General features: G+C 42.8%; 1 protein-coding gene across 1 annotated transcript in view; it reads right to left on the reverse strand.

The window, feature by feature from the left end:
• Positions 1 to 439: 439 nt before the first annotated feature.
• The window catches only part of LOC132815047 (myosin light chain 3-like), a 33270-nt gene continuing 9935 nt past the window's right edge, over positions 440 to 23774 (reverse strand). The window contains exons 4-7 of the mRNA XM_060823721.1: positions 15314 to 15487; positions 3738 to 3815; positions 2984 to 3028; positions 440 to 695 (exon numbers count right to left, since the gene is read on the reverse strand). Of these exons, the coding sequence (XP_060679704.1) occupies positions 3000 to 3028; positions 3738 to 3815; positions 15314 to 15487 (281 nt within the window). The 3' untranslated portion in view covers positions 440 to 695; positions 2984 to 2999. The remainder of the gene's footprint in view (positions 696 to 2983; positions 3029 to 3737; positions 3816 to 15313; positions 15488 to 23774) is intronic.

Raw genomic sequence — 23774 nt, forward strand, 5'->3', positions numbered from 1 at the left:
ATGGGATATTGGCCTCTGTTGAGTGACTTCAGTTACCTGAAAGTTGCCACCCAAAGGACATGTATTAAAGGTGAATACCACGTGGATAAAAGGAAACTGGAGGACAAACACATTTTTCACACAGTAAATGGTGAGCATCCGGAATGTATTGCCTGAAAGGGTGATGGAGACTGATTCAGTGATGACTTTTGGATAATTACTGGAACCATTGGAAAGAAGAAAATATACAGGCTACAATGAAAAGGTGAGAGTATAGGTCTGGCTGAGTTGTCCGTACAGACAGCTAGCATGGACATAAAGAGCTGAGGGACCTTCTTCCATGCTGTCACTGTGCACCTGTCTATTCAGCTTCCCAGAAAAAGCTTCTAGCCTCAAGTATGTTATTTTTAACACATCATTTTGGACTGAAAGCATCTTAAATAATGACTGATCTCATTAAACCATTTCAGAGGTTGATTTTATTACTCAGAAAATAATTACGTTTGGGCCGTTACAAGGAAATCCTTGATATTAGTTACTGAACAGGATTACAGAGACAGACAGATAGAGAGAGAGCAAAACATTTTAAATATATAAATGTTGCATGGGATTTGAGAGCTGTTTGGAATCACCAAACGCTGTAAGAGAGAACAGTTTCATTGGGTGACAGTCCTGTCATTCAAAAGGAGGGAATTCAGTGAGAGGCTGGAGCAGTTCTGAAAAATTAAATAAAGAGAGATATTGCTGTTATAAAGAAAGACAAAGACAACAAAACAAATCCGCAAAATGTCAATGGACTACAAGGAAAATGGAAAGAAATACAGCTTTTTCAGAAACATGATCACATACAATAAATTACTTTGAATCTTAGTGATTTTTGTAGTTGAAGAATTTCGTTCACTATTTGGGAAATCCTTTCTTTAGATTAATCCTTGGGATATAGGGACCCTGGTAACATTGTTATTTAGTGTCTGTCCTTAGCTAACTTTGGGGCAGTATGGTGGCTCAGTGGCTAGCACTACTGCCTCACAATGACAGTGACACGGGTTCAATTCCCACCTCATGCAACTGCCTGCTTGGAGTTTACACATTCTCATCATGTCTGTGTGGGTTTCCTCTGGGTTCTCTGGTTTCCTTTGACAATTCAAGGATGTGCAGGTCACGTGACTTCGCCATGCTGAGGTTGGGTGCATGTAAATATACCGTAGGGTAAATATACCGTTGGGTCATGGTAAATATACCGTAGGGGAGTGGGTCTGGGTGGGTTACTCTTTGGAGCGTTGGTGTGGACTTGTAGGGTCAAGTGGCCTGTTTCCATACTGTAGGAAATCTAAACTCTGAGGAACAGTGAAAGCTTCTTGAACAATTGCAGTTCATGCAACAAGGCACTTTTCTGAAGTCACTATGTTGGCAGTTCCAGAATATTAACCTATGGATGACAAAGGATTGGCTCTCTCTGATCATCTTTTAATGATTAGCAATTTGTGTGGAACTTGGGAGTGATGGCATTCCCATGCACCTACAGCTGTGGTCCTTATGGTTAACAGAAGTCATAGGATTGGGAAAAGCAGTTGAAGAATTCTTGATAAGTTGTTGTAATGCATTCTTAAGACTTAGGAGCAGAAGTAGACCATTTAGCCCACTGAATATTCTGCACCATTCAATGATTGGTTCTGGTAATCCTCGACTCCACATTTTGGCCTTTTCCTCATAACCCTTGATTCTTTTAGTGATTAAAGATTTTTCTATCACAGCCTTGAAAATACTTATAAACAGATTGCAACAGCTTTTCATGATAAAAAATTCGACAAATTCACTAGCCCCTGAGAGAAGATATTTCTCCTCATCTTTGTCAGGTGTCCCCTTATTCTGAGACTATGCCCTTTGCATCATGTAATTAATGCACACTGCAGTCGCAGTAATACCTAATGATAGGGGAGGGAGTGGATGTTTAAATCAGTGGACAGGATGCCAAGTTGCTTTGGCTTCCCCAAATGCTTTTATGTCCATTGATGCCTCTTATTCTGTATGTTTCCTATTTGTGACTTTATTATTATTATTATTATTATTTTTATTCAAAGGTCATGACCCATACTGATAGCATTATATTTAATTCTTGTCTCCTTTTGCCTCTATAAGTGTCTACGGATCTTCTTTTTGTTACTGCTTTTCAAATAGGGAGCTTCACAAGCCATGTGAAACGTCCCTAGGAGTTAACTAAATTATGTGAAACTGGAGTGAAGGATAGATCAGACCAGACATTGACAGCTGGTTTCCTTTCCTGAAGGACGATTATGATCAAGTTATATTTTAATATCAATTTCCTAAAACAGTTTCTAGCTAACAGCTGGGGGCTACAATAGTGTAATGGTTATGCAACTCGATTTATAGTCTCATGAATGAGCTTAAATGTCACTGTGGAGAAATTTACTTCTCATTATTGAAAGATAAAAAGAAAGCTTCAGCTCGGCTTGCTCCAGGAAGTTAAAAATCCACGGGGACAATTGCAAGTAGGTTGAATTTAAATATTCCACTGGCACTGGTAATTGTGAGCGAGCCTTGTTGACAATGAGAAGTTTCTAGACCATTTCAAAGAGCCATTTAGAGTCAAATAATTGATGTCAATCTGGTATCTTACTTAGACTAATTGGTTATGGTCAGAAATTCCTTTATTTCTTCAGGCAGGTAAGGAAAACTAGGCAACAATCTCAGGAGATTTGTCCATTTTCACCATTTAGCTATACCAACTGTACTGTTGTCCAAGAAATGGCGGTCCCAGTGAGAGTTGGGAAATTCCGGTATTGAGAGTAACCACCCAGTTTCTGCTGAGAATGGCTTTGTTTACAGGAGGTTGAAACTTTAGCCGTTACATGCCCTTTGGGGAACTTCAACAACAAGCCAGATCACTCTGTGACATTTAATCCCAAACCCATGGATCAAGTTATCAACCTCAGCAGCAAAGCCAATATTAAATAGACATTTGAAGGAAAGGAAACATGCTTACCTATCACTTCTAGTCTTCAGCCAGCCATGATGTGCTTTACAAACGCTGCAAAGTAATAAAAAATTGATTAATAATGTTGAAAATTTAGCTTGAAATCAGATTACAGTCTTAGTTTTCAGTTGATCAATATCAGTACCCAATCTGTCAGGAGTTACAATATTTTAAACACTGCCTACATTAATTATTTCACTAGTAAGGCCATAAGCTTCTGGAGGGACATTGATAGCCATAAAGCTAGCAGTGAGCTTTACAGGAAACCAAGCCTCATGGATAGTACTGAGCTCCCAAATGTCTTGTGAAAACTACTTTACTCTCAAAGGGGGTCCACCTACCTTGTGGTGGTAGCTGATCGAAGATTATAAAAGAGGAATTCTTTCTTCCGCCGACTTTTTTTATAGAAAAAGCAAAAGTGTGGCTTAATGGATGAACTATTTACAATGAATATTCATTATTCTGAGATTGCAGATATTTTTGTAGTGAACAAAAATGGGACATGTCAGCAGCTTCACTGCCAAACCTGATTCACACAAGTACATTTTCCAGCAGGAGTTGCCAATAGCACTCAGACCTGAGAATCTGGGCAATGTTTGTCCCTACATCATCCAAAGGTGTTGAAATCAAATGTAGTCTCCCAACTAAATACAAACTCCTGGTGTGTAAACCAGCGATTTTCCTGTACAGAATGACTCTGATCAAAAGGGCCACTGCTTTTATCCATTGCATCAGCTTTTGACACTGATTTTACCAAACCCACCTTCGTAACTGATGCATCCATTAGCATCTTCCTGTCCAGCCATCAGCTGTTCCACTTCATCCTCTGTCATTTTCTCACCTTTGAAAAGCCATGAATGGTGATGTTAGCATCAAGAACAAAAGTAAACTCTCATCTTGAATAACAGCTGGAGGATCCAACTCAATCCTTTATCTTTTATTCTTCCTTTACACCCTGTTTCATTATTCCTGAACTATGATCCAGTTGAGAGGGAAGTTGTTGATTAGAGTTTGTGGGAAGTGTCCCTGACATCCTTTGGTTCCCAGTAAGTGAAGAGGAAATACCTACGGTTAATTCAGGAACCTGACCTATTAGCCGCAGAGGGACAGAAGTAAACAAAGAGGAGAAAAGTGAATGTGTGTCTCAAGCGTTTTTATTGGTGGGCCTCTTGTCCTGATTGTGATATCACACCATAATATTTTAAGAAGTTGAATAGAGTTTAAGATTTAAGATATAAAAGCTGCTATCAATAAAAGTCACAATGAAATAAAAGATTATCATAAAACATTCACTGGGTACAGATGTAGGCCAAAATGTGACACAGTGGTGGCTCCTTTTAAAACACTGTAGCAAGCAACTAGGTATGAGCAATGGCCCCCCAAAGTCTCCCAGAGAAGGGGGAAAAGACAGCTGCACGAGGGAGAGAAGGCCAGCTCTTCGGATGGGGAAGACGGGCGCAAAGAAGGTCATCACCACCAGAAGAAGAGACAGAGAGCCGTAGATAAAGAGGATGGCATTTCCTCCCAACCAGGAAACAACGGACCCCCCGAAGTCCACCCTCCACCCAGTGAGAACCAGGGGGTACCCACTGCCCCACAACTACAGGTAACTGAAAGCTGTGATCCTCTGACAGTCCCATTGTCAGACACAGAACTGGACGGTGCGGACCCTTGCCTTGGCTCAATGACACCAGAGCGGGTAAATGACCCCAGTGAGGAGCTGGATAGCTACCTCAGCCCAGCGAAGGTCCCGCAGTTCAAGCTCACCATGGGGATGCAGACAGCTACCCCAGAGACAGGACAGTCAAATGGACAATGGTAACACCATAAACTGGGGGTTAAAGAAGGTTCCTTTGCTATCGTGTAACAGGGCACCCACTCACTAGGTGGGTTCCGCTGAAGCCACAGCTAAATAATAAGAGACAGGATGGTTAATAAAGGGAACTATAAATAGGACAACTGTAAATTCGATTAATTCAATTTGTTCTTTTGTAATGTTAAGACATGCAATGTATATATCTATGAACGACATGACAAATTGTACAGGTACCAAAGATTTATTTCAATGAATAAAGTATATTTTGAAATAAAAAAAACCTAGGTATGAGCAATAGGGGTCGATGTCACGGAGGACCTCAAGGAGGTGAAGGGCCAGCAAGCCTCGCTCTTTTCCTCGGAGGCCTCCAAGATAATCTCCCGGTCCAGGGTCCGCTCGGTGGAGCAGGACGAGACGTGCTCACGTTTCTTCTTCCAGAAAGTGCACAAAGAGAGCTCTGTGCTCAGCAGCCTGAAGGAAGAAGACGGCTCGATAACGTCATCTCAGGCTGACGTCATGAGGATCAGTAAATCCTTCTATGCCAGTCTGTATGACGCGAAGTGGACCGACTGCGCGGCCTCCCAGTCGTTCCTGTCCTCTATCACGGAGGTCTTAGACGACAGAACACGCGAGAGGCTGGACCAGCTGTTATCTCTGGACGAGCTGACCAAGGCCCTTGAGTCCTTTGAAAAGAATAAAACTCCCAGAAGCGATGGCTTACCGGTCGAGCTCTATTCTGTCTGTGGGACTTGATTGGCCAGGACCTGCTGGAGATGTATGTCAATATGCTTTGGGCAGGTACCATGAGTGAATCCATGAGGAAAGGCATCATCACCCTCACCTACAAGCGGAAGGGGGAGAGGGAGGAACTCAAAAATTGGAGACCAATTTCACTGTTGAATGCGGATTACAAAATCCTGTCAAAGATAATCGCCAACCGGGTCAGGTCTGCTCTGGGGTCGGTGATTCACCCTGACCAAACCTGTGCTGTGCCGGGCAGGAAGATCACTGAGAGTCTCGCACTCCTCAGGGATATGATTGCCTATGTGTAGGACAGAGGGTTGGACCTGCCTGATCAGCCTGGACCAGGAGAAAGCCTTTGACAGGATATCACACAGGTATATGAGAGATGTTCTCTCCAAAATGGGCTTTGGGAAGGGAATCTGCAATTGGATCAGACTGCTCTACACCAACATCCTCAGTGCAGTCTCAATCAATGGGTGGGAATCAGATAGCTTCCCAGTCAGATCTGGAGTCAGGCAGGGCTGCCCTCTCTCTCTTCCTTGTTTGTGTGCTGCATAGAGCCATTTGCCGAGTCCATCAGGAAGGATGCGAGCCTGAGAGGGGTGACTATTCCGGGCAGCGGGGGCCTGCAGGTTAAGGCCTCCCTGTACATGGATGACGTCGACGTTTTCTGCTCGGATCCGCTGTCCAAGCGCAGACTATGTGCATTTGTGACCAGTTCGAACGGGCCTCGGGGGCCAAGGTAAACCGAGGCAAGAGCGAGGCCATGCTCTTTGGGAACTGGGTCGACCAATCCTCGATCCCCTTCACCGTCAGGACCGACCACCTGAAGGTGCTGGGTATTTGGTTCGGGGGGACTGGGGTGTGCGCCAAGTCTTGGGAGGAGCGTATCAGCAAAGTGAGGCAGAAATTGGGCAGATGGAAGCTATGGTCACTCTCCATCGCAGGAAAAAACCTGGTCATCAGGTGTGAGGCACTGTCATTGCTATTATATGTGGCACAGGTCTGGCCAATTCCCAGAACCTGTGCTGCTGCAGTCACCCGGGCCATCTTCCAGTTTATATGGAGATCAAAGATGGACCGGGTCCGAAAGGACTCGCTGTACAAAGATCTGGGCAACGGGGGAAAAAATACACCCAATGCCACCCTCACCCTGATGGCCACCTTTGTGTGTGGCTGCATCAAGCTGTGCGTGGATCCCCGGTACGCAAACACCAAGTGTCACTACGTACTGAGGTTCTACCTGTCCCCAGTGTTGTGAAGGATGGGCCTGGCCTCGCTGCCGCGGAACGCTCCGAGTAGTTGGACCGTTCTGCATCACCTGTCCTTCATGGAGAAGTTTATGAAGAAAAACACCTTTGACCACAAGTCTATCAGGAAGTGGTCAGCACATAGTGTCCTCGAGACCCTTTGGGAAAAGGAGAGGGTGGATCCTATCAAGCGGTTCCCTGAGCAGACTGTCAAAGCCATTTGGCAGAATGCCTCATTGCCAGAACTTTCCAACAAGCACCAAGACATGGCTTGGCTGGTGGTGAGAAGGGCTCTGCCTGTGAGATCATTTATGCACGCCCGGACTCTCAGCCGCACCGCACGCTGACCTCGAAGTGGCCGCGTGGGGGACGGGACTGTCACACACCTCCTTCTGGAATGTGCCTACGCAGAAGAAGTCTGGAGAGGAATGCAGTGGTGTTTGTTGAGGTTCGTCCCGAGCAGCGCTGTGACGCGGGACTCCGTGCTCTACAGCCTGTTCACCGGGACGCACACCGAGACAAACATCAACTGTGTCTGGAGGATCATCAACTCGGTGAAGGACGCTCTCTGGGTGGTCCGAAACCTGTTGCTCTTCCAGCTGAAGGAGTTGACCCCGACTGAGTGTTGCAAACTGGCACATTCCAAGGTCCAGGACTACGTGTTGAGGGACGCGCTGAAGCTTGGGGCAGCTGCCGCCAAGGCGCTGTGGGGAAAGACCACCGTGTAACATCTGCCTGTCTAAAGAAGATCAGGGGGCCCATGCAGCCATTTGGGCTCTGCTGACACCTCAGCTCAATATATGGGCATATGAGCGAGAAATGTACAGACCTGTATAAAAATGATAAATTCTGATCTCTGTATGTAAATGTTTACATATGTAAGGCATGACCAACTGTACAGACCATCAAATTATTTTATGAATAAAGTATATTTTTGAAATAAAAAAAAGGTATGAGCAATAAATGAAAACACTGCAATGAAACCCATAACCTCAATCAGCCAATGAGCCTACATTTCAACCACTCATTATTGTGTAAAAACTGTCCTTTAACTTCTGACCTCAAAAATGACTCTCTAGGTGTTGACTTCTTACATATGTGAATATATATAGGTTCAGCATGTTTATTTTGCGGAGGGTTTTCTCTTTGCACTGTGATCACTGTGGTGGTCAGAGAGAATGTGGGCCTGTTGGTTAATGGGGAAGTTGGCATTGTGGTTACTGTTATCACACTCAGGTGAGTTAGTCAAGGAGAGCTTAGATAGAAAGGAGCTATCCAGGTTGCATTTTCCCTTCTCTGTCTACTGCTCAGCCATTCAGAGTATCGCTGGAGGCAGGCCCTGTCCTTTCATAGTGGTGAGAGTTTGCATGATGCAGCAGGTCACTAAGAATCTTGACATCTGCTCTGCTGAGTAGGTATATGGTTCCAGCAGTGATAGGATGACTTCAGCCTGACACATTGATCCACGGCCAAACAAGAACTTCCAGAGTTGGCAGGAACTCACGATATGCAGTTCTGGGGTGTTCTCTTAGAGTTATAGCAAGAGTCTGGATTTTTTTTTAGACTGCATTTCCCTCTATTCAACCCTCTACATTAAATTTAGGCTTATGATTTGTAAAGAAATGACCAAATAGGGTGCATTTTCTTCAGCAGTCCAAAAGTAATTTGGAAACATCAGACTTTAAAAGCAGAACCAAAACTAAAAGTTTTGTAGAAGAACAGCATGGACTGAGTACACATTCTGGCCTGAAATATTAATTCATCGCGGAGTTTAGTTCACCGTTAAAGACAAACTCTTTTGATGTCTTTGCAGGTTGACTTATCTTCTGGCACTGTTTGAAGGAAAGGAATTCTCCCATGTCATGGCCGAGATTTCTCCATAAATCTTACCAAAGTAACAAAAAAAACTGCTGATTATCAGGTCATTCATCCATTTTCTATTTGTGGAACATCAGAATACATTTCATTGCTGTTTTTAACAAGGGAACAATGCTGACTGTACTTCATTGAGGTAATTCACTGGCTGTGATTCAAGTCAGAGATATGCGGTATATACATTTCTGGACACCCTTACACATTTTAGGCCAACAATATATGGTGATTTTGCGGGATTTATTGTCTATTATTTCCACTGACTGAGGTCTGATGGATACTGAGCAGAATAAGATGAAGGATGAACCATTGTCAGAGTAATACTGGTAACAGTGAGAGCGGAGCATAGCAGGATAAATCTTTTAGACATTACACAAGGTTTTGACTCCAAACACTTCATGTGTTCATAATGTGAACTGGGAAATGGTTTAGTGTGTGCTGAGCCAGCTATTCTCTGATGGTGAATAATAACTATGGTGCTACAACTGGTCTAAGCACCTTTGGGCGAAGGTTTCTGCTCCTAACCACACTCTCATGAGACTTATTAGAAAATGGGGTCATATGCAGGTGTGGATTCAGGAAGGAATTAGGTTCTTCTCTGTGATCAAATTAGCTGCTGACACTGAAGGGGCATCGGGCAATTGAAATTGACTAAACGATATCCAAGTGGGTCTCAGGTTGTAACCTACCCACCTGAAGCTGGTAATAGTAATATCTCTAGTAGCAGATTGGAGTTTGAAGATATAATCGGGCTCCTACTGTAAATTTACATCAGGTTACATGTGCTTTAAAGCACAGAAATAGACCATTCAGCCAACCCTGTCCATGCTGGTGTTCAAGCTTCACTTGAACTTCTTCCCATTTTTGCTCATTGAAATATTTCATAACCAGCTGCTCCCTTCTGCCTCATGTGTTTGGCTAGTTGCTCCTTAAATGCATCTATACTATTTATTTCAACCATTTCCTGGAGCTATGAGTTCCATGTTCTCACCATTCTTTGGGTTTTACTTGAGGAGGAAGACCTGCTCCCATCCCAGTCTGAGGAAAATAGAATAATTATTTACACAGTGGCTTCTTACATCCCATTTCAGATCCAGTGGAGTCTGTTAAAAAGGCTGTCATTGAAAAAAAAACTCATTGGATGCTTTATACATGACAAGCCTTGCTGTATTTACTACAGAATCTCAGAATTATTAAATCACGGAAGGAGATTCATCCCATCGTGTCAGCACTCGCTCTCTCAATGAGCATCGCACTTAATGCCATCCACCTGCCTCCTCCTTGTAACTGTGCACATTGTTACTTTTCAAATAACAGTCTTCCTATGCAAAGGGGGTCAGATTGTGAAAGTTATTGCTGCACCAAATGTGCCGGAGGCAGTAGGTAATTAAGTGTGTTTCTGAAGACAAATCATTGAGGAATATAGTGAGAAAGGATTTGGTGGCAATGATCTATCAGAAAAGCTCAGGTTTGTTGAACTCAATAGCATTTTCTTCTCCTTAAAAAGAAGTATTCTTATACTGGAATCTATTACATTGCTAGAACTTAGTAGGGTAGAGGGAAATAAAAATGACATTTGCAGCAAACTGTTTTTGATAAGCATAACCCTCCTGCTGTTCACCAAACATTTGAGAAGGTCAGATCAGTCATTAAATATCTTAGCCCCCTCCCCATTCCCCCCGCCGTTCTCACCCTATCCATGATGTTGGAGGTCACTTTGTCTTAACGTCTGTTTCTATTTTAGTTTTTCTGATCTAATTCCCAAAACATCTTTTGTCCTTCATCCCTCCCTCTCCACCAGTAAGTCGGCAAATGTCCCAGGCAGGTGCAGAGAATGAGACAGCACCCCCCTCAGCCCATTCAAGGGCGTATTAAAGTATGTATGTTGCTCGACGGTCGTGGGGATTTTTTTTTGAATGAGCTAAACTCTCAGAAAAACCCTTGGATGCCTGGAACAGAATCCAGTCTCTCACTGTGATACAGACCAAATTTGCCTCTTAACTACTTCCGATTAGTTTTGTTTCCCTCAGTTCCTTTCCATGAAAAGGTAATCAAGTCCATGACAAGTCCATCAAAACCAAGCATCCTTTGCGGATGTTAATATCTTCCTCAATTTCCTTAGGAGGCAGGAGTTTCCAGTCATTTATCAGTGTTTGCATGAATAAACTATTTCTGAATCTATTCTAAATTTACTTTTGACTCGTATCTTTTTTAAAGTAACATTCAGACTGTAGCAGAGAGTTACATTGGCACAATAGGATTGATTTTGACTTGTATGGATAAGCAGTTAAAACGGAAGCAACAACTTACCCTGCTCGACCCATGGGTTGCCATTTTGTCCCTGTCCCTTTAAGCAGGTGGACCAGACACCTGATTAAAATAGCAGCTTTTTTAAAAAAAATGTGCGGCTCAGTCTCTGAGGATGATAGCGTGGCACTCCAGTAATTTTAGTCTGAGGATGCTCAGATGAAACTGTTGTGCTTTTTCCTTGAAACCTCCTTTCGAAACAGCACCCAAATGACATTGACCTGTTAGCGAGTAGATCCAAATCCTTAAAGGTGCTAAGGCCTAAGCTGGGATCCACAGATCAATGGCATTCCTGCAGAGTAATCCCAGGAACTAAACTCTCTTGGGCTCTATGCATTAGAGTGATAGTACTCAGTTCACTATCCATACAACCAACCTTACTAGGAGTTAAAATTCAGGCTGATGCATCCAATGGCCACTTTTTGAGTTGCAAACAATGAATAAGGTCTTTCAGCCCAACTTAGTTCATCCACCTGCATTCTACATTTCATCTCGTTAAATGGTAATGGATTAGATTAGACTTACAGTGTGGAAACAGGCCCTTCGGCCCAACAAGTCCACACCGACCCGCCGAAGCGAAACCCACCCATACCCCTACATTACCCCTTACCTAACACTACGGGCAATATAGCATGGCCAATTCACCTGACCCGCACATCTTTGGACTGTGGGAGGAAACCGGAGCAAACCCACGCAGACACGGGGAGAACGTGCAAACTCCACACAGTCAGTCGCCTGAGTCAGGAATTGAACCCGGGTCTTCAGGCGCTGTGAGGCAGCAGTGCTAACCACTGTGCCACCGTGCCGCCCACTAAAGTTTAACCATAAATGATTACTGAGGCAAAACAAGTGAGTGACAGTTCCCCCACACAGATGGGGGCAGGATTTTGACCCAGAAACAGTCCTGAACTCTCTGATCTGCACCTTGAGAAAAATATCTATAGTGCTATTTAGAGGTGAGTTCAACAAGTATTTGAAAAGGAACATAGTGAAAAGGTGGAAGGGTGGGAAAACAGAGAAAAACTGGGACAACACAAACCCTGGTGAACTGTGAAATGACTCCATAAAAACAATGACTGCAGATGCTGGAGACCAAATTCTAGATTAGAGTGGTGCTGGAAAAGCACAGCAGTTCAGGCAGCATCTGAGAGGCAGCGAAATCGACGTTTCGTGCAAAGGGAAGGGCCCAAAATGTCGATTTTGCTGCTCCTCGGATGCTGCCTGACCTGCTGCGCTTTTCCAGCACCACTCTAATCTAGAATGTGAAATAACTCCACAGAGGCTGGAGTTCTCCAGGCCTGACTGGATTGACTGGGCTTATACATGCTGGAATTTAGAAGAATGGGAGAGGGGGATCTCATAGAAACTTATAAAATCCTATGCCCATGAGCAAGATGCACTTCCATCATTCGCTGGGACTTGTCTACCTGGTCCTGGCAAGATCTCGGACATAATTATCTGAGTTTTGGGACATTCACTGTTCTTCTTCCTTTCACTTCCTCCCTATTGCCTGTGGCTAGTATAGAGGTGCAGCCAATTGACTAACCTGCTCCTACTCCTGTCCTGAAGAAGGGTTACACCTGAAACGTTGACTTCTCCACCTCCTGATGCTGCCTGGCTTGCTGTGTCCCTCCAACCTCCTACCTGCTCCTGGAGAAGGGCACTCATCCTCACTTCCTATTTATTCGTGGGTCATCGCCTGAAAAGTTAAAGTGGAGCAACTCAACTAAGCAGAGAAGAACTTGCTCCTGAAATTTATGCTGGAGTGAGGGCAATTCCATCTTTAGCATATGATCTAGCTACAGTCAATTCTTACTTAAAGTTGTCACTGTGTCCCTGAAACTCAAATAAGTGAATCATTCAGATGTAAATGTATTTTCCACATCTTTTTGTCTTTAGAAAAAAATGTACAAGTTGAAAGATCAAACAATACATTACAGCGTTCCTAGCTGAAATAACTTACAAAAGAGAACACCTTATTACTTTTAAAAGAAATACTGTACAACATACCATTATCCTCTCTGCAATCCAGGAGATAAAAATCCACTCACCGTATATTTGGGTTGACCACGCTCTGTCTAGTGGCAGAAGGTGGTCAGTACAAGGAGCTGTACAGTTCCTGCACTGACCTACTTTTGCCACCAGGTGAAGGCCTGTGGTTCGAGTTCAGGGTCACTGTCAGAAGAAGGACCTTCACAGGCTATACCGTCAAAGGGAGAAGTGGGGGGATTAAGGGCAGGGGGAGGCAAGACTTATGATGTTGGCAGTGACATTTAGACTGTAGGGGACAAATTATATCTTCATACTAAAAGCAACTTCAGGCTAGTGTCAGTAGGCACCTTGTAAGCAGGAGACAATATTAATGAAAACATTCTCAGAAAGACTTGGGAGGAGATATAGGACAGAAGCTGATAAAGGCAGCAACATCTAGGGTGAGATTGATTATTTACTCCTGACTGAATGAAAGAACTTAATAAATTATTCAAAGTTTGTGAAAAGATTTGTAGCTCGGGTGCTCGTTGTTGTGGTTCTGTTCACTGAGCTGGGAATTTGTGTTGCAGACGTTTTGTCCCCTGTCTAGGTGACATCCTCAGTGCTTGGGCGCCTCCAGTGAAGCACTTCTGTGATCTTTCCTCCGCCATTTGTAGTGATTTGAATCTGCCACTTCCGGTTGTCAGTTCCAGCTGTCCATTGCAGTGGCCGGTATATTAGGTCCAGGTCGATGTGCTTATTGATTGAATCTGTGGATGAGTGCCATGCCTCTAGGAATTCCCTGGCTGTTCTCTGTTTGGCTTGTCCTATAATAGTGGTGTTGTCCCAGTCGAACTCATGTTGCTTGTCATGTGTGTGTGTGGCTACTAAGGATAGCTGGTTGTGTCGTTTTGTGGCTAGTTGGTGTTCATGGATGTGGATCATTAGCTGTCTTCCTGTTTGTCCTGTGTAGTGTTTTGTGCAGTCCTTGCCACACACGCAGATGACAAGCAACATGAATTCGACTGGCACAACACTACAATTACAGGACAAGCCAAGCAGACAACAGCCAGGGAATTCCTAGAGGCATGGCACTCATCCACTGATTCAATCAACAAGCACATCGACCTGGACCCAATATACCGACCACTGCAACGGACAGCTGGAACTGACAACCGGAAGCGGCAGATTCAAACCACTACAAATGCTGGAGGAAAGATCACAGAAGCACTTCACAGGAAGCTCCCAAGCACTGAGGATGTCACGTAGACAGGGGACGAAACGTCTGCAACACAAGTTCGCAGCTCGGCGAACAGAACCACAACAACTTAATAAATTAACCTAAGACACTGAAGGGGATATTTCTTTTATCGGCTGTGTATGAATAATGATTGGAGTGTGGAAAACGCTAAAAAAGATAATCAACTTTTCTATGCGATTCAGATATTTGTTTTGGTCTAATAACTGACAGAGATCTCATTTTACCTTGCTCAAATAGAACAACTGTTAAGATAATGAAGTAACAGAAAGATTTGACAAGAGAATTATAGCCAATGTCTGATAGACTTTCAAAAGACAAGTACCACTTGGCATCAATGAACAAAAATGTGCTATAGTGCGGAACAAGGATTTTTGACTCATTGTGTTTGCACCAGCTCTCAAAACGTCTTTGTGTCACTCTTCCACCTTTTCCCTATACTTTGGCACATTGTTCAGTCTCATAATTATCCAGTATCCTCTTAAATGCTTCAACTGAACCTGCCTCCACCATACTTGCTGGCAGAGCATTCCAGACTTGAACCATTCAATGTGACCACCCTTGTTTTGCAAATCACTTGAGCTTGAGCCCTCTCATTCTTGATTATTTTACAAGAGGGAACAGTTTCTACCTATCTACTCAATCCACCCCTCATAGCCAAGATCTCCTCTTGGCCTTCTTTTTCTCCAAGAGGGATAGTCCTAGCCTCTCCCAAATTGTCCTTAGAATTGATCTGTCTCATCCCTGGAACCATTCTTGCAAATTACTTCTGAATTCTCTCTCGTTTGTATATATCCCTACTGCAGTGTATCACCAGAACTGTAAACAATACTCCAGTCTTAACAAGTTCAACTTTATCTCCTTGCTCTTGTACTCTATACCCATCATAATCAAATTCAACACTGTTTGCTTTATTAACTGCTCTCTTCACCCATCCTGCCAAAAGGAAAATATAATAAATAGTGGCAAACAAATAATGGGCAACAGGTTTAAGATCTGGAGGACTCCAGTTCAGGGACAATCAATATTGTGTTGTTGCCTCTGAATTTCATGAGGCAAGTGGCTTTGAACTTACACTTTTTGACACTTAACCAGAACTCAATTGGTACTGAGATACACACCCAATGTAGCTAAGACGTGGCGAAGTTCTGCCCCCATTACTTTGCCATTTCCTTCCTTGTCGAACACTCTCAGACCTTCAACGAAGTCTTCAAATGTGCCCTGGTCCTTAACCTTGCAAATATGTTGATGCATTGGCAGAAAGGTGTCAAAGTCCAACATCTTTGAGTTCATCTCTGGAAAATAAAGTAAGTTAAAAGTACTTTTTATTTTAAAAGTAATTACAAGAACAATGCATAACTGGGTGCAACTTGCATGTCAAATCACGTGAATTGGTAAACTGAGCAATCAATGTCTGATGCTGTATGTTCATCCAAAATGTTGCAAAGGAGAAATGTCATGGATCTGAGCTGGAACAAATCAGTTGTCATTAACTATATAATCAGACCAATGCTGTTTGATTAGATTTGACTCAAAAGTTCTAACCAGGAGGGTTGACCTATGCTTTCAATACAGAGAGAATACAGGTACCATGTGGTAGCCATATGGATGTTTTTTTTAAAAAATCAATGTTACACAGAGTCTTAGAGTCACACAGCACGGAATCAAACCCTTTTGTCTAACTAGTCCATGCCCAACATAATCACAAATTAAACCAGCCCTACCTGCCTGCTCCCGGCCCATATCCCTCCAAACCTTTCCTATTCATGTATCCATTCAAATGTTTTTTAAATGTTGTAATATTACCCACATCCACCAATGCCTGAGGATGTTCGTTCCACACTCAAATCTCCCTCTGTGTAAGAGCTTTGCCACATATGTCTTGTTTAAATCTCTCTCCTCTCACCTTAAAAATATTCCCCTTTGTCTTAAAATTCCCCATCTTAATACCTCCCATTATTTTATAAACTTCTATCAGGTCACCTCTCAACCTCCTACACTCCAGTGCAAAAATTCCTAGCCTTTCTTTATAACTCAAACTTTCCACACCCAGTTACTTGAAACCCTGAAAATGTCTTGGGAAGGCATTGCACATCTCTGAGAACTAGATACTCTGTGGTTAAGTTTTGGACTCCGCCTCCTCCCGATAACAGGTGGGCAAAGGCCAGGGCAAAGTTAAATTTGAAAAATGTGAAGCTCAAACTCATCGTGCCATGACCATGTCTATATTGAGTTTAACCACACGGAGTTTATTGTTTGGTGAGTAACTATCTGTGCAAAGATAGGTTGGTAGCAATGATGTGGAGGTGCCAGTGTTGGACTGGGATGGACAATGTCAGAAGTCACATGACACAAGGTTACAGTCCAACAGGTTAATTTTAAATCACAAGCTTTCGGTGTGCTGCTCCTTTGTCAGCTGAAGTGACTTCACCTAATGAAGGAGCAACACTTGTGATTTTAAATAACTTGTTGGACTGTAACCTGGAGTTAGTGAGGACCGCAGATGCTGGAGGTCAGAGTCGAGAGTGTGGCACTGGAAAAGCACAGCTGGTCAGGCAGCATCTGAGGAGCAGGAGAATCTACGTTTCAGGCACAAGCCCTTCATCAGGAATGAGCTGATGAAGGACTTATGCCTACTTCTTGGATGCAACCTGACCTGCTGTGCTTTTCCAGCACCATATTCTCAAGGGTAACCTGGTGTTGTATGACTTCTGACAAAGATAAGTTGGTCATCATCAATTTAAATGGCTTCTGTGCCTCAGACTTAAACATCAGCCAAATTAGGGTCAGAAGCTCCCAGAGTTCCTTTTCCTTATTCACTCATAGCATGTGGGTATTGCTGGCTGGGCCAGCATTTGGTGCCCATCCCTAGTTGCCTTTGTGCCTTTGAGAAAGTGGCAATGAGCTTCCTTCTTGAATCATTGCAGTCTATTTGGTATAGGTACACCCACAATACAGTCAGGGAGAAAGTTCCAAGATTTTAACTTGATTTGCTTATAGACTAAGGGAAAAGAAATTTCATGCATAGGCCCTTAAACAAATCTGCTACATTTTTTCCCTTCATGAATCCAATCACTCCATCCATGTCATCTCTCCCTTTTGATCTCTCCTTCTTCAATCTCGATATTACTTTGATCTCTCTGATCCTGTAATTTCTGCTACATGAGCCTGCTGAAATGCACTGGTTATCTATCCAACTCTGCCAGATCACCATCCCTAATATTGCCCATCTCCTCCTCAATCGTTTCCTGTGGGCACTCGCCTGCATTATTTTCTTGTCTGCGATCTCTGCCCACACCCCCATCTCTCCCATTTAGCAATCTCTTCGTACAATGTGTACTTGCTATCTACTGTGATCCACCTCTCCCATTGATTTCTGACTCTTTGTGCTCCCTCTTTCCCGTGACCTTAACAAATCTGTGATGTTTCCTCATTTGATCAACTCTCCAGATGATCTCACCTTCCCTGTGATGTCATTAAGCCTGTGATCTCTCTTCTTGCAATCTCTCCACCTCCAATCATTTCCTATGATATCTAATCCAGTTATTCTCAATCTGTGATCTCTCTTCCCTGTATTCTCTTGCTCTCTTCTTCTCCTGAAAACTTTTGGACTGATTCCTTCTCCATGCAATTTTGTCCTTCTCTGCAATCTCCCCCCAGATCTCTCTCTCTATGATTTCTTTCTCCTTGATCTTCCCTTCTTTGCAATATCTTCCAATACGGCAAAAACATCCTTCCTTAGACTCCCCTCCATCTTGCAATTTCATTGTCCTTGCAAATCACATACAGCATGCAGCTACAGCAAGTGGTCAGGAAGGCAAACAATATGTTGACTTTTTACAGCAAGGGGAATGGAGCTGAAAGTTGGGAAGTTTTAATGCAACACTTTAGGGCTGTGATAAGACCATGTTTTGAGTACTGTATACAATTTTGGCCTCATTATTTGAAAAGTATGTCATTACATTAGAAACAATCTAGAGAAGGTTCACTGAATGTATTCCTGGGATGAAAGGCTTATCTCATGAAAAACAGATTGGGAGGTTTAGACCTATATCCAGTGGAGTTTAGAAGAATGACAAGTGATTTCATCAAAACATAATAGATCCTAAGGAGACTTGGACACTGTTATGTGTGAGACTAGAACTAAAGAACTATTTAAGAATAAGATGTCTCGGGGGATCCAAGATGGCGGCGACCCAGCAAGTCTGAGTCTACAGTGCTCCTCCCAAGACTTGGACAAAGTGGGTCACCCACTCCCACCACACTCACCAAATCATTTAAAGTAGCTGTTTAATTTAATTAGTTGTTTAGTATTGAATTTAAACAATTTAATCTACAGTAAAAATGACTAAAGGGAAGGGAGCCCGCAGCTCTCAGCAAGCACGAACCCCTCCCCCACCCTCTCCAGCTGTAGCAGAGGCGAGTGCAACCGCCCTGGGGGTCTTAACTACAGTGGCGAGCCTTGTGGAAATAATCTCCAAACTGGATATGAAGATCGACGCTTTTATTGAAGAATCCCAAAGCTGATGGGACTCACTCTCGGCTGCGCTGCAAAAGCACGACCGAGACATCAAAGAAATCGAGCACAGAGTTGGAGGGGCAGAGCTAAAGGCCGCAATCTCCGAAACTACAGCACAATCAGCCGTGGATTGGGTCTGAACTCTCGAACAGCAAGTCTGGACCTTAGAGAATCACATTGACGACCTCAGGAATCGAGGTCGTCGAAAAAGTATTTGTTTGCTGGGCCTTCCCGAACGGGAAGAGGAAGGCCAGCTTATAACGTTCCTTGAACAGTGGCTTCCACAGCTTTTAAATCTGGAGGCTGGATCAGGCCAGGTAATGGTGGAATGGGCCTACCAGGTTACAATACGTGGGCCCGGCTCGAACCAGCGTCTCCGCCCGGTCCTGTTCCGGCTGCAGAGCTACAAGGAGAGGCAGATACTCTTAGAAGCCTCCAGAAATCTTGGAAAAGATCCCTAAGACATATCTATAAAGGATCCAAGATCATGTTATTCCAGGACTTTTCCCCAGCTCTGGTCTGAAAGAGGAAGGCTTTTGATGAGGAGAAGAAGTGTTTAAGGGATTTAAATATTCAGTACTCCCTGCGCTACCCAGCAACACTATGCTTTAACCATGAAGGATCCGTGTATAACTTCAGATCGCTGGAAAAGGCCAAGGAATTTTTGGACACTCTTAGATAAATTGTAAGAGATAATTGATGTCGGTTTGCTTTCCCCCCACCCTGGTTTACATCCCCCCCTCCCCCCTTTTTTTACCTTACTGTTTAATATTATCTGGGGGGGGTGGGGAGAGGGATTTATTTATTTGTTCTCTACTTAATGATTTTCTCCCCCCCGATATATATATAGACCGAGGGATCTAGTTAATGTTGGTGGGGGGAGGTGGTTACTTTATCCTATTTTATCTCTGTCTCTAGGAGCAGGGGTTGTTTTCCCTTGTTATTTTGTATTATTATATTGAATTATTACTTGTTGAGGCTGTAGTTTTATAGTTATATATGCTTATACATGGTATTAACATTACCAAATATATCCAGGTGTTAGTGTGGGTGGGGAGGTAGGGTGCTCACTGTTAACTCTAGCTCTGTAGTATATTTGAATTACCCTCATCCTATTGAGGAGCGCCTGGGTCAAGGGTGGGGCACTGGTTGGGAGAGGATATGCTGGACTTTTGGAAAGGAAGTGATACCCCCTGGGAATGAGGGGGAACATCTCCATTTAAATACATTTTATATTGTTTTTTTTAGAAATAGTTTTTTATTATATTACAGAGCCCTTATTTTTGTGAATTTTATATGCTCTATGCTCGGGATGTTCTGGTTAGGGTTTCCCCTCCTGAGGGGCCTTGGATTTGCTCAGACAATTATGGTTGATCAGTCGGTTAAGTGGTGCACCTGGAATGTCAAGGGGAGTAATTTGCCAGTCAAAAGGAAGAAAATATTATCAAACCTCAAGAAAGAAAGGGTTGATATAGCTCTCCTACAGGAGACACACTTATTGGATAAAGAACACTTGAAATTACGACAGGATGGATTTGATCAGGCCTTTTTTTCTTCTTTTAGCTCAAAAAGCAGGGGAATTATTATTCTTATTCTGAAGAATTTCCCTTTCAACATCCTAAATTAGATAAAAGATGAATCTAGACGATATATTCTGATTAAAGCCCTTATAAATGGAGAGGAATATGGGATTTTAAATTTGTATTGCCCCCCGGCACCCATCCTTTTAAATTTATAACGGAAGTCTTCTCTAAATTGATGGCTCTCGGTGCCCATCATACAATTATAGGGGGAGACTTGAATTGTATTATGGATCCGGAAATAGATAGGATTCCCAAGAGTACTGCAGGAGTATCTCCCAGATCTAGACAATTGGTGGATTTGAACAAAGAATTAGGATTATAGATGTATGGAGATGTCTTCATCCACAGGACAGAGATTTTTCTATTTAGTCCTATCCACATAAATGCCATACCAGAATTGATATGTTTTTGCCCCCTCGATTTTTAAAAATTCCATGTCATCCTGTAAAATAGGTAGTATAGCAGTTTCCGATCTCGCTGTTGTATATATGGAAATCAAGGCGAGGAACAATGAGACATGCCCCCAGCATTGGCATATGGACCCCTTCCTGATGAAAGATAGTAAATTTGTAAAGTACTTCTCTCAAGAATTTAAAACTTTTTTAGAAATTAATTTAGGTACAGCTAGCAACCCATCAGTGATGTAGGAGACCATCAAAGCTTATACGTGAGGTTTGATCATCTCCTACTCAGCAACCCAGAAAAAATTAAAGCGATAACAACAGCGTCTGCTTGAAGCTCGCTTAAAAGCGGCTGAAACAGCATACGCTGACAGATCTTCTATTGTCAAATTGCAAAGGATTACGGCCCTTAGGACAACGCTAAACACCACGCTTACCCAAATGGCTAAGAGGAAAATATTATTTGCAAAACAAAGGTTATATGAATTTGGCGATAAACCTGGTAGAAACTTAGCATTTCTTGCAAAGAAAAAGGAGGCCCCTCAGACCAACACGTCTATCAAGGAAAGTACGGGTATTTTGACTCATGATCATAAAAGGATTAACGCAATCTTTAGAAAATTTTATTCTGATTTATATAAATCGCAGGATTGTGAAGACAGGACTAGGAGGATGCAATCATTTTTTAAAAATTTGACCTTTCCGGACCTAACTCCGGAACAGGTATCGGTCTTGAATGTTCCCCTAACAATCCAAGAAACACTTGACACAATCAGGCAACTTCAGAGCGGTAAGGCACCTGACCCAGATGGCTTTCAAGCTGAATTCTATAAAGAATTTACAGGAATATTGGCTGGTCCACTTATGGACATGTATAACTATTCATACAGTCAGGGCTGTCTCCCGCCTTCGCTGAGAGGCAAATATCTCTCTTATCCTTAAAAAAAGGAAAGGATCCAGAAGATTGTGCGTCATACAGACCAATATCCTTGCTAAATGTAGATTTTAAAATCCTCTCTAAAACGTTAGCATTGAGGCTAGAAAGGGTATTGCCACATATCATAAAGGAGGATCAGACGAGATTTATTAAGGGCCTTGGATCATCCAATAATGTTAGAAGGATTTTGAATATGATTCAGGCCTGTATCAGGGAAAGATACCAGGCGTAGTAGTCTCATTAGACGCGGAAAAGGCATTCGATGGGGTTGAATGGTCACATTTGTTTTACACATTGGAAAGGTTTGGCATTGGAAAGGTGTTTACCAAATGGGTCTCACCATTATATAGTAATCCCAAGGCAGTTGTGGTTACCAATGGATTAGGCTCGGATAGCTTCAGTGTGGATAGGGCTGCCATCAGGGATGTCCTCTCTCACCATTGTTATTTACGCTAATAATTGAGCCACTAGCAGAAGCTATATGGGCTGATCCTAATATAACAGCCCCAAGGATTGGTATAGGTAAACATAAAATTATCCTTTATGCAGATTATGTTCTTCTATTTCTCAGTAATCCTCTGATTTCCGTGCCTTGCTTAATCCTAGTTATTAAAACATTTAGTGCATTTTCAGGCTATAAAATTAATTTCTCAAAATCGGAGGCTATGCAATGGGTGGCCTTGCTAGGATACCCCACTTAGTGGACGGATCCCACTTTCCCTTTCGGTGGTCCCTGGAGGGTTTCTTATATTTAGGCATTTTTATTACCCCAGTATTTGGTCAGTTATACAAGGCTAACTTTGTGTATTTACTAGAAAGGATAAGGCAGGACCTCCAGCAATGGGGAGACCTTCCAATTTCCTGGCTGGGTAGAATAGCACTAATTAAAATGAATGTCCTGCCCCGTCTCCTATACCCTATGAGACTGCTTCCGGTGATGCTGCCGAGGATGGCTCTACGTAAATTATATGGCTGGTTCGGTTCCTTTATCTGGAATCATAGACGGCCCCTCATTAAGCTGAAGAAGCTACAGCTTCCACAGGTGAGGGGAGGATTGGACTTCCCAGATTTTAGGAAATATCAGTTAAGTTCCCTATTAAGTTACATAGCTGATTGGGTCTTGTCTGACCCACAATCAATCTGGCTGGACATAGAGGCTTCTCAAGTAAAATGCCCACTTATTAACCTTTTATTTTCAGACAAGAGGAAAATCATCACAGATCACTGTAAAAACCCTATAACACTAAACACAATTAAAGCTTGGAATATAATGTGGCAAAGTGAGGACAACCCACATAAGCATCCCCCATGCTCCGATAGTGGGAGCATGGGGATTTCAATTGGGGTTTACAGATGCCACTTTCAAACTCTGGAGATCCAGGAGTATCTCTTGTTTAGGGGATCTATTTAAAGAAGGGGTCCTGATGTCTTTTGAACAGCTGCGTCAAAAATTCGGATTACCTAATGGAGACCTCTTTCGATATTTCCAAATTTGAGATTACATACAGAAGAAGACTACGTTACTAGATAGTCTTTATAAATCAAATAGAAAATGTAGAGTGCTACGGCCAATGGGGATATCTTCTGACAGTACTATTTATCATTTACTACATGATGAAGTATGAGGAGATATGGACAATCTGCTTAAAACATGGGATCAGGATTTGGGACTGGAAATCTCTATGGAAACGTGGAATGATATTTGGGAAAATGCCAGAAGAATCACCATCTGCAACAGAACTCAAGCTATTCAGCTGAAGATACTTCATAGGGCCCATATAGCACCGAATAGCAAAATTTAAGGCAGGAGCATCTCCAATGTGTCCCAAATGTAAAATAGAGGTGGGCACTCTTGTACATTGCCTATGGACCTGTCATAAGATCCGTAGATTTTGGACTAAAGAAGCAAGTACCCTGACAGAAATCTTAGGAACGGAAATTAGAGTGGACCCTGTATCTCTCCTTTTGGGCTTTTCGAACTTACCCTCTCTGGATATGCACGGGAAGAGATTACTTTCTATTCTCTTTTTCTGTGCAAGGAAAAATATTTTGGTGAACTGGGTGGCTGAGGGCCCCCTTGGACTTTCAAATTGGCACAGATTAATTATGGAATATATTCCCCTTGACTCTCTTACAAATATG

This window comes from Hemiscyllium ocellatum, chromosome 4, assembly GCF_020745735.1.
Source record: "Hemiscyllium ocellatum isolate sHemOce1 chromosome 4, sHemOce1.pat.X.cur, whole genome shotgun sequence".
NCBI classification, from domain to species: Eukaryota; Metazoa; Chordata; class Chondrichthyes; order Orectolobiformes; family Hemiscylliidae; genus Hemiscyllium; species Hemiscyllium ocellatum.